The following is a 15,508-nucleotide window of genomic DNA, read 5'->3' on the forward strand; positions in this document are numbered from 1 at the left end:
ATCATTAAATATATATAAGCCAAACAATTGATTGCATGACATGAAGGCTTATATAATTCCAAATGAAAGGGGGAGCTTTAACTTCAAAATTTATTGTTTCACACCTTTCAGGTTTGGATTAATTAAATAACCAGACACTTGAATTCATTTTAAAATTTTACTATAAATCTCCTTGTTTGTTGAGCAATTCACTTTACATATACTCAATGTTTTGTCATCATCAAAAAGGGGGAGATTGTGGAGTGATTGATTATAACCCTATTTAATTTTGATGAGCTCAAAGCATTTGAGTATATTTTATGTTTACTAATGAATTCAATCTAGTGTTTCAGTGAAATTCTTGTAAATTTATGGTTAAGTGTCTCTAGATTTGGTTCAAGACATTTTGGATAAGTTAAGAAGTCAATTTGAACCAAAGTCTGAGACTCGAGTCGACTCCGGGATATTACGAGTCGACTCCAAGCGTATCAGAAGCACTGGCACAGGCTCGAGTCGACTCCTGAACATTACGAGTCGACTCCGACTGAGAACAGACAGACGAACCGAAAGATCCAACTCAAAACCTGTCAGCGAGTCGACTCCTGAAGAGCGCGAGTCGACTCCGATGCTTGCCGAGTCGACTCCAGAGTAGTATGAGTCGACTCCAGGGAGTTACAGACAGAAAGACAGAGAAGTTATTTTGGACCCTGAGAGCCGAGTCGACTCCTGAGGAACGCGAGTCGACTCCGATGGTTGGCAGGTCGACTCCAAAGGAAGCGAGAGTCGACTCCCAGTGTAATACAAGGCAAAAGTCAGAGAGCAACTTTCGGACACTGAGAGCCGAGTCGACTCCCGCAAAGGCCGAGTCGACTCCAAGACAGCGCGACCCCAAACAGACAGAAGACAGTATTTTCGTCTCTGAGAGGCGAGTCGACTCCAAGACAGTTCGAGTCGACTCCAAGGCAGTGCTACCCCAAAAAGACAGAAGACTGTTTTTCGGATACTGAGAGCCGAGTCGACTCCGAAACAGTCCGAGTCGACTCCAAGACGGCACGAGCCAAAAGACAGAAGATCGGGAGTTCGGACTCTGAGCGCCGAGTCGACTCCCAGAATTTTCGAGTCGACTCGAGTGAGCAAAGTTGAAGAATACATCTATGGATTCTTTGGAATGAGTCGACTCCAAAAGTGCCAGGTCAGCTCCAGACTTTGGGGAGTCGACTCCGGATTAAGTCGAGTCGACTCCCAGTCGAGAAGAGCACTTTAATTCAAATCCGGAACAGTTGCCGAGCCGACTCCAGAAAAGCATGAGTCGACTCCTGCTGCAGCCGAGTCGACTCCAGATCGCGCGAGTCGACTCCGATCCCAACGGAAACATTGTCAGGATGTGCAGAATGTGCAGAACGGCTAGAAGATTGTGTCTAACGGCTAGTTTCCGAGGGGAATGGCTTAAATAGCCACAGAGAACTGTAGCAAGGTAGAGAAGTGATATTTCTTTCAAAGAAAACAAGAAATCTCGAGCTACCATTTGATTTCAAAGAGCATACACGGAAAAGAAGGAAGAGGGGCATTAAACTCCATCCTACCAACTCTTCCCAGCATTAAAGAAGTCTCCTTCAGCCTTCAAGTCTTCAATACATTCAAGAGGAGACCCAGAGTTCGAGAAGCCCTCCTCTACATCTTCATAAACTTGTTTGAGGGCTCTTAACTTCTCTCCTATTTATATTGCTGAATATCTGCTTGTTTAGAAGCTGTATTTTTCTATTTGTTTTTCTATCCATTTGGTCCTTACTTGATTCAATCAGGGGATTGAATCAAGGGTGTAAAGGTTTGTTGGTGAGCCTAGGTTGAAACCAACGTGTAAGGGTTTGATTGTGATCCCGGGAAAACAATCGGGTGGTTCTAGTCGGTGAGCCTGGGAAAACCGACCGAGTTCGTTGTGATCTCGTAAAACAACAAGTTAGGTTGTGAGCTTGTAAAACAACCGGCTGTAATCCGAGGGGTTATAGTGAATTCCCAAGTGAGGCTTGGGGAGTGGACGTAGGAGCAAGGGTTAGCTCCGAACCACTATAAAATCATTGTGTTTGTGATTGCCTTGTCGTCTTTTACTTTCATTTCATTCACTGCACATAGCATCTAATTAATCAACTTGCAAAAGGTACTAATTAGTATTTCACAAACCATTTAATTGCAATAATTATTTTAAAACCCAATTCACCCCCCCTCTTGGGTTGTCTATCTGGGCAACACACTAATATAACTATGTCTATTCCTTTGCATCCATATACCTCTTCCAGATGATCCTTTTAAGTATTGCAGTATTCTATTAACAGTCGTCATGTGATTAACTCGTGGAGCATGCATAAAGCGACTAACCAAGCTCACTGCATAAGAAATATCAGGGTAAGTAATTGTGAGATAGATTAGTTTACCAACTAATCGCTGAAATTGACCAACATCAGACAGCAGTTCACCATCCGCATAAAAATTGCCTCCACTCTCAATAGGAGTGTCAACAGGTTTCACTCCTATTTTTCCTGTTCATGTAATAAATCCATCACATACTTTCTTTGATTAAGAAAGATGCCTTTATTTGAATAAGCAACTTCTAATCCCAAAAAATATTTTAAAACACCCAAATCTTTAATGGAAAATTTTTTATGAAGAAGAGCCTTGAGTTTTGAAATTTCACATTGATCATCTCCAGTGATTACTATGTCATCCACATAAACAAGAACAATAGTGGTGCCAAAAAAACCTTTCTTAACAAACATGGAAGGATCTGCACTGCTTCTTTAAGCCCAATATTTATTAGCACATGACTGAGCTTAGTGTACCAAGCTCGTGGTGATTGCTTGAGACCGTAGATAGCTTTATTCAACTTGCATACCAGATCGGGCTTGTTCACTAGATGATGTCCTGGTGGAATACTCATATAAACTTTCTCTTCTAGATCGCCATGTAAGAAGGCATTCTTTGCATCCATCTGAAAGAGTTTCCAACCATAATTGATAGCAAGAGATAGGAGAACCCGAAAAATATTCGTCTTAGCAACTGGAGCAAAAGTTTCTGTGTAGTCTACTCCATATGTCTGAGTAAATCCCTTAGCAACAAGTCTTGCTTTATATTGTTCTATGGTACCGTCACTGTTATACTTGATCTTGTATACCCAACGACATCCCACAGATTTCTTTCCCAATGGCAGCTGGACAATAGTCCAAGTTTTATTCTCATCAAGAGCTTGGAGTTCTTCTTTCATAGCTTGTTTCCAAACAGGCTTGGAGTTGGCTTCTTAAAAGTTTGTTGGTTCATTCTCATTAGATATAGCACTTAAGAATGCAACATGAGAACGAGTAACTTTATCATATGTCACATAGTCTTGTATTGGATAAGATACTGCATGATAAGTAAAGAAGTCTTTCATTGCAGCTGGAGGGCGCGACTCTCTACTTGACCACCGTGGGATAATTTCGGTAGGAAAAATATTAGACTGAGCAGAGTCCTCTAGTGCCAAAGATCCAAGCTCCGCGTCAGCCATAGTTTGTACCTGTTCTGGTTCTTGTTCCTCAGTCACCATAGGATTGACGCTCGCTGTTGGAAGTGGTACCAAATCAGACAAGTACTCCCCCCTGCGGCAAATTTCCATCCTCCTTTTTGGCTTGAAAGAAAGGCTTAGACTCATCAAATCGAACATCACGAGAAATAACTAACTTTCGTGATATTGGATCATAACACTTGTACCCTTTCTTTGTAGAAGAATACCCGAGAAATACATAACAAGTGGCACGAGCATCTAGCTTATCACGATGAATCGCCTGTTGATGAACATAACATACACAGCCAAAAATCCGCAAGTGTGAGATATCAAGCTTGCAGTTTAAAAGAACTTCCAAAGGTGACTTGAAATCGAGAACACGACTAGGAAGTCGATTGATTAGATAGACTGCAGTCAAAACTCCATGTGACCAATACTTTTTTGGAACATTCATTTGAAACAAAAGAGCTCGGGTGATCTCTAGTATATGGCGGTTTTTTCTTTCAGAAACACCATTCTGCTGTGGAGTACCGACATAGGTTGTTTGATGAATGATTCCTTGGCTGCGTAAATAATCAGGTAAAATACCTTTGACAAACTCAGAACCATTATCAGATAGAAAAAATTTTACTTTAGCACCAAATTGATTCATCACCATACTATGAAATTCTTTGAAAACAGAGCACACATCAGTTTTAGATTTCAATAAGTATATCCAGGTAGCACAAGATCGATCATCAATAAACAACACAAAGTATTTATAGCCATCACAAGAATCAATAGGTGCAGGACCCCATAAATCTAAATGAATTAATTCAAAGAAGTCGGCAGTCAAAGACTTTGAATTATCAAAAGGTAAACGAGTCTGCTTAGATAACTGACAAACATCACAAGTAGAGGACTCAATGAGTAATGAAGGAAAAAGACAGGACAAAATATGGTTGGATGGATGTCCAAGCCGTTGATGCAAAACATGACTTTCTGTTAAACCACTAGTGTGACATGATCTGTCAAACGGTTTGAACAAGTAGAGACCATGAGAATAAACTCCCTCACCAATCTTCCTCCGTGATGTTCGATCCTGAAAGGTAACAGCAGTGGGGGGAAAAATAACATTGCAATTTAGTGAGCATGTAATTTTTCCAACTGAAAGAAGTTGTGAAGAAAATGAAGGAACAAATAGAGCATTTGAACTCGGAGAGCCAGAGAATAAGTTAATTTTTTCAGATCCCAAAACTGGAACTGTGGTCCCATTAGCAACAGAAATAACATGTTTGTTGGAACTATCAGAAAAATCAAGCAAATAAGTAGAATCGTTGGCCATATGATCTGTTGCTTCAGAATCAACGATCCAAGTATTGACACTGGAAAAACTAAAGAGAGCTTGAAGGTTACCTGACACATGAGTGGAGGAATCTGGTTCAGACGTGACAAACTTACTGAGTTGTTGAAGTAGATGACTTAAATGTTGTATTGAGATCGATGTATCTACGGCCGTTGCTTGCTCCTTTTTATCAATGCTACCAAGATTAGGCCTGAGATAAGGATGAAGATCCTAACAACGGTCCTTGGTGTGCCATTTTTTTCCACAATGTTCGCAAGAAAAAAAATTCCTTCCTAGTTTTATTCTTGTAATTCTTTTCTTTTGCACTGCCGGAGACCTTCTTCTTTTCATATTTCTCAGACAGAAAAGCACTGGATTCAGTTCTATCAGATATTGATTTCATATCGCTACTCATAGCCTTTTTCCGAGTCTCTTCTCTTTGAATAGTAGAGCACAGACTAGACAATGTGGAAGTGAGGGATTCATGAGTATGTTACTTCTAAGATTCTCATATTCTGGTTTCAAGCTACTCAATAGTGAAAAATTTTTGTCCTCTTCTGCTCGTTTCAGAAGAGTCTTCGCATCAATAGTAGGTGGGCGATACATGTCAAGCTCATCCCACATTTTCTTAAGACCCCTGAGATGTTCGATGAAGGTTTTGTCACCTTCGTCTGTTGCAGCAATCTCCCGCTTTAATTCAAAGATGCGAGCAGCATTATTTTGATTACCATACAGATCTGAAACCGAATCCCATAATTCTTTTGCGGAGTCGGAAAAGGTAAAGATATCAGCAATTTGTGGCTCCATAGAATTGAGAAGCCATGATCTAATGAGTTGATCATTACATATCCACTCTTCAAATTTCGAATCAGTTTTTTCAGGACAGGAAGTTTTACCATCAATGAAACCCAACTTTCTCTTGCCCCCAAGAGACAGCGTCACAGCATGAGACCAAGATATATAGTTAATATCATTCAACGGAACAGTTGATAACTTCCAACTAGGATTAATATCAGATTCTCCCATTGATAAGGAGAGGAAACACAATCAGATCAGAAGAAAAAACGATCTAAAAGAAACACTTATTCGGATAACCTTTGGTGCAAAAACTAGATCGACAAACAACTCAAACCAATGGCATCGACCTTGCCTTCTTCCTGCTCTGATACCATGTCAAAACAAAGAACGAAACAGAGAACAAACAATTTTACGTGGTTCGGCTTGAAAGCCTACGTCCACGGGAGAAGAGAGATGGGATCTTTTTATTCACTATGTTAACAAAGAATACACCAGCATAGACCTATATAAAGGCCAAAGGCAACAATAGAAGGCAGATCCAAACAGGCAAACAATCGTAGGAGAAAAACTCTCCATAACAACCGCATCTAATTCAAACACATCTCCTAATTAGGAGCCTTACCAAATCTCTGTTAGTGAATCCACCATAACATCTCCTAATTAGGTGCCTTACCAAATCTCTGTTAGTGAATCCACTATAAATCACTCCCAAATCCCTCTCTTCTCGCCAACAAAAGCAGAGGGGGAGATGGAGCCACCGCGACCGGGACAGGCTCATCCCTGCACCAGGACGTGCTCGGCGAGTCGGCAGTCGTATTGGCCATGGTTATATATATATATATATATATATATATATATATATATATGTTGATATCAGCCTGTTTCATAATGCTAATTTCATGCATTCATGATCACATATATAGTTCTCATGCAGATGAATAAAAGATGATTGTATGATCCTTCCATTTGCACCTACACTAAATCCTCTTTTTTTTTTTGATGAGATACACTAAAACCTACATCACTTGATCATATTTGATGCGATGCAATATGTTTGGAGAAAAGAAAATTATACAAATCTATATTCTCTTTTCCTTTGAAGAAAATTTTTGAGAAATACGCGCCACCACCAGGATTCAAAACATAGGCCTCTACCATGTGCAACTTAAAAATTGTATGAAATTTGATGCTAATAAATAATCGCATTTGCTGTTTATATTGGTCTTCAATTGCATTTTCTGTTTCAATGGGTGGGAAAGCTAAATGTTAAAAAAGCTTCAAGAAATTAGCTGCACGAAACATGGTGGTAGATTGTTATTGTTAAAAATGCTGCTGGTTGATGCTAGCGGCATCACTAGGTTTGCAAGCTGGCCGAGTTGGATTAGGTTTTTCAAACATGAGTCAAATTTGAATTCAAGCTTCAAGAATTTCTAAGTTGGGTTGGATTGGCTATAAGATTTGTTTTATTGATGCACCGGGTTCGAGGAGACTTTTAACATATCACCTCCTCCAGATACTTCACGTTATCCTGCTACTAATTACATCATATATTCTTAATTTCATGTCTCCACCGGATGCTATTTATATGCCTATGACCTCAATTATGATATTGCATGCAGGGACAATAAATTATAATGCACGAGGGTGTAAATGTGAGAGATGTGGAATCAAGATAATTCCATGATCACATGTGCAACTCCATTGATTAATTAGGCATTTTTATCCATGGGATGCCACTTATGTCTAAATTTATTATAAAAAAAATCTCTAGGTTGCTGGGCCGGGTTTGTCCACTCTTATCTTCTTAACTTATTCTGCTTCTAGTTAGGTCTTGCATTTCCGATTTGTTTCAAAAGATTCTTGCTAAAACTATTGTTTTAGGCAATCTTTTGCTCGTCTTCCTGGCATCACAACACGAGAGGCAAAAAGTTCTAGCTAAAGAAAACATTGGCAAGCATGACTTTTCATCAGTAACGCACTAAGAACGCTTTTGTTTTTACAAGAAGATCATCTATTAAAAAGAAACAAAGAATTATTTTTCTCAAAAGAAAAAAAAAAAAAGATAAAAAACTTATATGGCTCAAATAATACTCACTCGAATCAAGTCATCTTCTCAAGTTGGATCAGTCATAAAGTGGGAATTTGGGTTATGCAAGGCCTCTTTGAGCCTGGGGCAAACGAGGCATGGGCAAGAGTTTTGGGGGCTAGGCTGGTCCAAGGTCTGTCAGGCTGGTCGAGCTTCAGGTTGGCTTTTCGGCTCGGTCAGGAAAAGTTTAGGTTGGGTCTGGCCCTGGAATCCAAGATGCAATTAGATTTTGAGGCAGGGCTCGAGTTAAGAATTAATCCAGCTCGCCCACCTGCCCCGAAGCTGAATGTAGATTGGCAATCTACTGTGTTATTCATTCAAGTTCTTATTCAAGTCATAGTATCCAAAAACACAGCGTAAAAACACTTGCTTCTCACATCCTAGTACATATGTTATGTTTTAGCTTTCTCAAAGTATATAAAAATGTTATGAGCTCATATTTCTGTGCAGCAGATCTAAAGGGCTCGTTTGGTTCGCAGGAAAAGGAGGGGGGAAAGTGTGGTCAACGGGAAAGTAATGAAATGCCTCTTGTTTGGTTGGAGTTTTCAAAGGAGAGAGATGGGAAAGTTGTATTCCCATGGGAATATGATTCCCACATTTCATGGGAAAGTCTTTCCCATGAGAAACATGGGAAAGTTACTTTCCCATGAGGTGGGAATCACTCCTTTTTTATTTTTTCCCAAAAAGACCCTTCAGCATTAAAGAAGCATTAAAGAGGCATTAAAGACCTAATTTTTATTAAGGGCATAATAGGAATTATACTTAACTTTCCTAGGAAAGTGGATGGTCAACCAAACATAAGCACTTTGGAAATTTGTCACTTTCCCATGGTTAACCAAACATGCCAAAAGTACTTTCCTAGGTATCCTCTTCCTAGGAATCTGATTCCCAGGAATCATATTTCTAGGAGGGAAAATACTTCCCGCGAACCAAACGAGCCCAAAATATGTTTGGACCAAGCAGTTTGAGGCTCAGGCAGGTGGATGTGCTGACCTGGCCTGGACCAAATCCAGCCGCAGCTTAGGGGGGATGTAAGCAGGCCAAGCATCTAATGTCTGTACCTGGAGATCCACTAATCATCCTGTTGTGGTTCAAATCTGGCTCGAGGGTGACCACGCCGGAGGGGTCGAGGGAGCTGCCGGTGAGTGGAAAAAGAGGACGAGCGCCACCTCCTGCGCGGTGGCGAACCTGTACAAAGCCTCACCGGTGGGGTTCCAGTGAGGACCCTCCGACGATCAAGTTAGAGTGGAGTTTAGTAGGCCCAGCCAAAAGAGTGTCCCTTAAAAATTACCTGAGCGAGCTATTTATAGCCTCGGTGGAGTGGTCCAGGTGACAGAGGTACTGTCAGTCCCCATCATGAGGGGGTATGGCTCTGAACCGGATGTCGTGCAACCCAAATGGGCAGATGACATGCGGTACAACCTGTTCCTAAGAATGGTAGGGCGTTGACAGTCACAGCAGGACATGGCCAGAGTAGTCACAGTGTCGTCTGACTGCTGTTGGCCGGTTATGGAGGCATGACGTGGTAGTGTGGTGGAGTACGGCCGCGTAGGTGGGCGTGGGCCCGTATGCTGGTGCGGTCACTGACGAGGTCCAACTTGTTAAGTAGTCACGCCATGCATTTGACGAGGTCGGCCTGGCAGATACTGGGAGTAGCTCGGTTTCGTGGGCTCCGGGGTGTGCTCGGAGGTGCGCCCCGAGCTCGAAGATGAGAGCGTATCGCTGGGGATTTGGCGTCCCGAACTTGGTCGGGACGGGTCGGTGTTTGTCTGAAGGCACCCCGAACTTGGTCGGCAAGTGTTTGGAGTTGGTGAAGCTTTCGGCGAAGTTCCGAGGACTAAGACTGCAAATGGGTCGGGTCGATCCGAGACCCGACCCGGCCCGACCCGCGTAGATCCGACCCGACCCGAATTTTAGGACCCGCGGGTCCGAGTCGGGTCCTAAAATTGGATCCGAATCATTTTTTGGGTCGGGTCTGGGTTCACCGAACGGATCCGAACCGATCCGAATGGATCCGAAGAGAGAAAGAAAGAGGGGGAAAAAGCAAAAGAGAGTTTTTTTTTTCTTTTTTTTGTGTGGATCGTGGCACTATTGGTCCGTGAGGATCCTCTCTCGATCTATTACACTGTTGATACATCTGGTGTCTCGGTAGCAGGCTTTTTTTTTTTTCTTTTTTTTCTTCTGTTTTTTGGTTTCTGTTTTTTTTAGCTTTTGCAGGAAGGAAGTGAGGGAACACCGAACTGAATATGGGTCATGTGCCAGTTTTCTTGAATGGACTTGGATTTTGGAAGAAGGTCTGGGATTTTTTTTGTCCTCGTGAGTGGGGAGCCGGGAGACACCAAGTTCCGTCCAATCAGTCATATGGACAAAAAATAGTGTGATATGAAATTTGGCTTGTAGACCGCTTAGTCAGGGGTCATCTGTTATGACTGGAGGTCAATTGCAAGTCTTTCAAGTCATGGGTCACCCAGCACCTCATAGTTATGATATGACCAAATTAGATTTGCCCAAATCCTTTTCCAAAAGCACAAAAAAATTGGATCCGATTTGGACCTAAACCCGATCCGACTCGGACCCGGATCCGACCAAGACCTGAATCGGACCCGACCCGACCCGACCCGATCTTCAACCGGATCGGATCTGGGTCCAAAATTAGGATCCGAACAAAAAACCGGGTCGAGATCGGGATCATCCAGGACCCAATCTGATCCGACCCATTTGCACCCCTACCGAGGACGAGCTGGCCCTGGGCCGAGGTGAAGATTCATCCGATTGTTGTTGCTGTTTACTGGGCCGAAACTAGGCGGCCTTTTAGCTGTGGGCTGGATGACTCATTTTTCCCTCTATCACACCCTATATCATTTTATAGCCCATGGAAAATAGTAGATTGAATATGGTTTAGATATCAGTGTAGCCATATTTGTTTTTGTTTACGTTTGACGAATATAGATGCAGATATGTATTTTAATTAGATATAAAAATTTTATATTTATATTCATTGTAAATGGAAACGGATATATCGAATAATGGAAAATAGATATAAACACAAATATAAGAGTGATAGTTATAATCTTGTGGCCATAAAATCAAAGAGATCACCAAATAGAAGATAAATTAAGTCAGTAATACGTTAACAAAGTTATTTATTCTCTTAAAAATTTATAAATGCTATATAACACTAAATAGAATAACAAATAAAACCGGATATTCAAGTACAAATAAAATAACTATTTATCTATATTTATATCTTTTTTTTAAAAGAATAATATAGATATTGCTGAGATACTCTAATTTATGTCCATATTCAGATAGATCCAAATTGATATTATCTGATCCATTTTTACCCCTACCTTTGTCTAACCTTTTATAATCTTATATCCCAATTGGAACCTTCTAAAGCTAACAACTCTGCTCATGCCTATCTAGGAGCTCATGAGCTCTAAATAGAACATTGGATTTTGTAATTTTGCTGAAGACACGTCTAGATAGAGATCTACATGCATATTCACTTTATGCCCTGACTCAATCCTCGATCGAAAACAAGTTAAAACTTTCAAAAAACGAGCATTTCCTTGCAGTTTGTTTTGCATCTTTTTTGGTGAATCATGAAGCAATCCAAAACCTCACAGCCTTGATATTGTGGATTTATCGGCATCAAAGTTTGCTATTTATCTTGCAATAGAGATGAAATCAAACTTGACCTTAGTAGTTCACAATTGAGTCTGGGTATAAAGTGCATTATTTATGACTATAAATATGCTAAAAATAACATAATTAAATAAAATAAAGCAATCATATTATATAAACCCAATCATAAACCCTTTCTAAAAATTTAAATAAAGCTAATGTTAGCTATCCTATAGAAAATAGAATATATGTGCAATCCTGCCGTGCTACCCATCAATCTTAGTCCCAATATATAAATTCTCTACATAAGTAGCACAAAATTTTGACATTATGATTTGGAGTAGTAATAAGCCAGAAACTGGTGTTAACGAGCATTAATTCGAACAACATGGCCAAGATCAGAAGGAGAGGGCGACAAGGATGGCCTGGCGGCAGCGGGCCTGGGCTTGGTCGAGTCGCAGGGCGAGCGTCTCTTCCTTGATGGCCGCCTTCACCATCTCCAGGTCCATCTCCATGAGCTTTAGCACCCGGTAGAGCTCCGTCACCAGCCGCTCCTCCACCTCGCCGCCGGCCACCAGCACCTCCGCCTCCTCCCGCGCCTGCTCCGCCACGATCTCCCCGACCTTCGCCAGCAGCTCCGCCGACCCGTACTGCCGCCGCCCCATCAGTCCCTCCAATTTCTCCAAAAAATCCGCGATCATCCAGCCCTTGGGCTTCTCCGTTTTGATCTCCTTCGTCCGCTTCCATCCAATCTCGAAGTTGGGCGGCTCCGGCCGCTCGATCTTCGCCGGCCGGCGCCCGTCCCGGAGGATCGCCGACTTGACCCGCTTCTCGACCTCGTAGGAGGTGGCGCCGCCCACGGACGGCGGCTCGGGGATCGAGTCGTTCTCTTCTGGAGTCGGGTTAGGATTACCGTTGGGATTTGAATTGGACGAGCAGCGAGGGATGGCGACAGTGGCGGGAGATTTTTGGCGGGAGGGGAGGGAATGGAAAGGGCGGGGGTTTAGGAGGGGGAAGAATCGAAGCGCGGAAGCCATAGCTGGGGTCTAGGAAGAGCGCTCCTGGCGTGGAGTGGAAAACTGGAGATAAGGCGGGGTTAGGATATTTTTCCTTTTATTTTTGGAGAAAAAAATTCTGGTTGCCGGAACCCGAGGTGAAGATAAGTGTTCTCTCCTCTTGACAACAAATTGGCAATTAGTTGCACCTGGGTGTTCTCTCCTCTCCTCATAATGATTCCAATCATAATTTACCGTACCACTTTAAAACAAGCAGTACGAAAATGTACCATATTTTATATAAATACGTTTGATCGCAGGAAAAAAAAAAAAGAGAAAAAGTGTGGCCAACGGAAAAGTAAAAAGATGCCAAAGTTGTATTCCTATGAAAATATGATTTCCACATTTCGGGCTCGTTTGTTTCGCGGAAAACTTTTTCCCTCCCAGGAATATGAAGATTACTAAGAAGAGAATGCTTGGGAATGTACTTTTGGCATGTTTGGTTAGACATAGAAAAGTAACAGATTTGCAGAGTGTTTATGTTTAGTTGACCATCCACTTTTTTAGAAAAGTTATGTGTAATTCCTATTATACCCTTAATAAAAATTAGATTTTTAATGCCTCTTTAATGCTGAAGGGCTTTTTTGGGAAAAAACAAAAATGGAGTAATTCCCGCCTCATGGGAAAGTAACTTTCTCATGTTTCTCATGGGAAAGTAACTTTCTCATGTTTCTCATGAGAAAGTAACTTTCCCATGAAATGTGGAAATCATATTTCCATGGGACTACAACTTTTCCATATCTCTTCTTTGAAAACTACAACCAAACAAGAAGCATCTCATTACTTTTTCGTTGACCATATTTTTCCCCTTCTTTTCCCGCGAACTAAACAAGCCCTTCATGGAAAAGTCTTTCCCGTTCATGGGAAAGTTTTTCCCATAAGAAACATGGGAAAGTTACTTTCCCATAAGGCGGGAATCACTCTATTTTTATTTTTTTCCAAAAAGGCTCTTCAGCATTAAAGAAGCATTAAAGAGGCATTAAAAATCTAATTTTTATTAAGAGCATAATAGAAATTATATATAACTTTCTCAGGAAAGTGGATGGTCAACCAAACATAAGCATTTGGTAAATTTGTCACTTTCCCATGATCAACTAAAAATGTCAAAAGTACTTTCCTAGGCATCCTATATCAGTACGGTATTAATATTTTATATAAATAATATATTGGTACTGTATATATCGAAAAAAATTCTATATTGTATCATACTGTACTGATAAAATGTCAAATAAATATTTTTTCAACAATTTAGTTAAAATTTTTTGTCTCCAATCCATGGGAGCGGTGCCCAATTTGGATTTTTCTTTCGTCTAGCAAAGCCTAGTATAGTTTCTTGTTGTCTACACAACTCCATGTTTGATATGATGGTTAACAATTGACCCTCAATAGCACTTTTCTTGCGTGGTCTTCTATTATTGTGTACACCGACTTTTTGTTAGGGATATGCGCCATCGTTAGTTGTTCTTTTGATATCCAGCACTTCGGCCATGCACGCAAGCCCACAAAATACACATGGTGACCAAGACACGCTAAGTATTTAGCTGCTAGTGTGGCAGTTTTCTTATATAGTTTCTTGTTGCGTACACAATTCCGTGAGGTATATGCTGAAGTTATTGTACCTCGCAGATTTGGCTTGCTTAGCAATACCAAAAGAGAACTTAAGATATCCGTCCTCTGTTGTCGCTGTAATATTAATATTGGCAGTAAACTATAAAATGCTTCGCACTTGACGAGGTGCACCCGCAGATTTTTTTTTTTTTTTTTTTTGAAAGCAGCTTTGCTTTAAGATTAAAAGCTCTTAATGGACAATATTCTCCTCACGGTCTTGTTCTTCTTAAATGGGCCTTTTGGAAGGAAAGAGGTGGCCCCTCTTTATAAGGCACAATCCTTTCCGCTACTCTTCCAATACGGGACTAAAGTTCCGGATCCCTTGTCCGCCCCCAACACTACCCCCAGCGGGAAGGATTTGTGTGGGAAAGTTTCGGCGGGACCCTTTCTCTAGCACCATATGTTGCTGGAAAACAGACTCGGGGTGATCGCGAACTAAGGAGGAGGAGCTTCTACTGCAGCGCGGTGACGGACGGCTGTCTCTGGCAGACCTGCAAGAAGCCTGAGCCGGAAGATCCGGCGAAGGCTCTCCGATGCTCTTCCGGCTCAGGCTCTCCGATGCTTAAGTGAGAGAGGGATATGGAGATATTTTTAATGGAGAGATGTTTTCTTGCGAGGGAAGAAGATGCCCCTTTCCCAGAGTCTCCCCTCTTTATAGGAAGGGATATAGCGGTTACACGCAATCGGATGTGATTGCGCAAATTTGGATTAAATAAATTACCTTAGATGACATGAGATTTCAAGCTAGCTGACGATCGGCTGAGATTGCGCGGATTCAAATATTAACAACCGTTATGGCGGAGACTGCGGAATTTGATCCCGGACATAGAGGATTTGGTGATCGCTTCTTTAGGCAGACCGGCTTGACTATTGGTGAAGTCGGAGTCGGTCTCAGCTTCTGACTAGGTCTTCCTCAACTTCAAGATCAATCGGGCTTTGCTCAGCCGAGACCATGCATGCCAAGGTCATGCCTGTCGAGGTCGTGCTTGCCGAGACCACACTTATCGAGATTACGCCTACCGTCGGATTCAGGTGTTTTAATCGTATGTGTGGGGTGGTCCACTTTTCCCCCATCAGATTGATATAGGATCATGTTAATAAAAAAATATATTATTTACTGATACAAGTTGTTGTTTGGCCTTTAAAATCATTTTAATAGGATAATGCTCAAAAAAAAAAATAATACAAGCCGATACAGAATCATGCTAATAAAGAAAAATATTTTGGGTTAATATGGGTTGTTACGTGATCTCTAAAATTAAGCTAATATTCAATAAAAGTGGAAACTGACTAAAAAAATTCTGCCAATGTCATTTATTGGACCATATTAAATTAAATGCATGAAAATTGATTTGGGCCAAGAGACACGCCCCTTCGCTTTTAAGTTATTCAGGTGCAAGATATCAAGTATCCCATGATTCTAAGAAAATAAAAATGATATAAACATTTTTCTTTATTGAATAGATTTGCTAGTAAATTTGTCTTCGAAAACCTGGTTC

The 15,508-nt window shown here is 41.3% G+C and overlaps 1 protein-coding gene across 1 annotated transcript; it reads right to left on the reverse strand.

Moving 5' to 3' along the window:
- Window positions 1-11,610: 11,610 nt before the first annotated feature.
- CRR41 (potassium/sodium hyperpolarization-activated cyclic nucleotide-gated channel protein) lies at window positions 11,611-12,467 on the reverse strand. Its single transcript, XM_008777698.6, has one exon. It carries the CDS (start codon window positions 12,381-12,383, stop codon window positions 11,745-11,747), a length of 639 nt encoding a protein of 212 aa, XP_008775920.2. The 5' UTR covers window positions 12,384-12,467; the 3' UTR covers window positions 11,611-11,744.
- Between the last annotated feature and the right edge of the window lie 3,041 nt (window positions 12,468-15,508).

The sequence above is a fragment of the Phoenix dactylifera genome, chromosome 1, assembly GCF_051530095.1.
Source record: "Phoenix dactylifera cultivar Ajwa chromosome 1, Ajwa_hap1_PhDact_Kaust_v1.1, whole genome shotgun sequence".
Classification (NCBI taxonomy): domain Eukaryota; kingdom Viridiplantae; phylum Streptophyta; class Magnoliopsida; order Arecales; family Arecaceae; genus Phoenix; species Phoenix dactylifera.

What these genes read in the sequence shown, in the direction of transcription:
- CRR41 (XM_008777698.6), bottom strand. Translation starts at nt 12,383, where the DNA reads ATGGCTTCCGCGCTTCGATTCTTCCCCCTCCTAAACCCCCGCCCTTTC.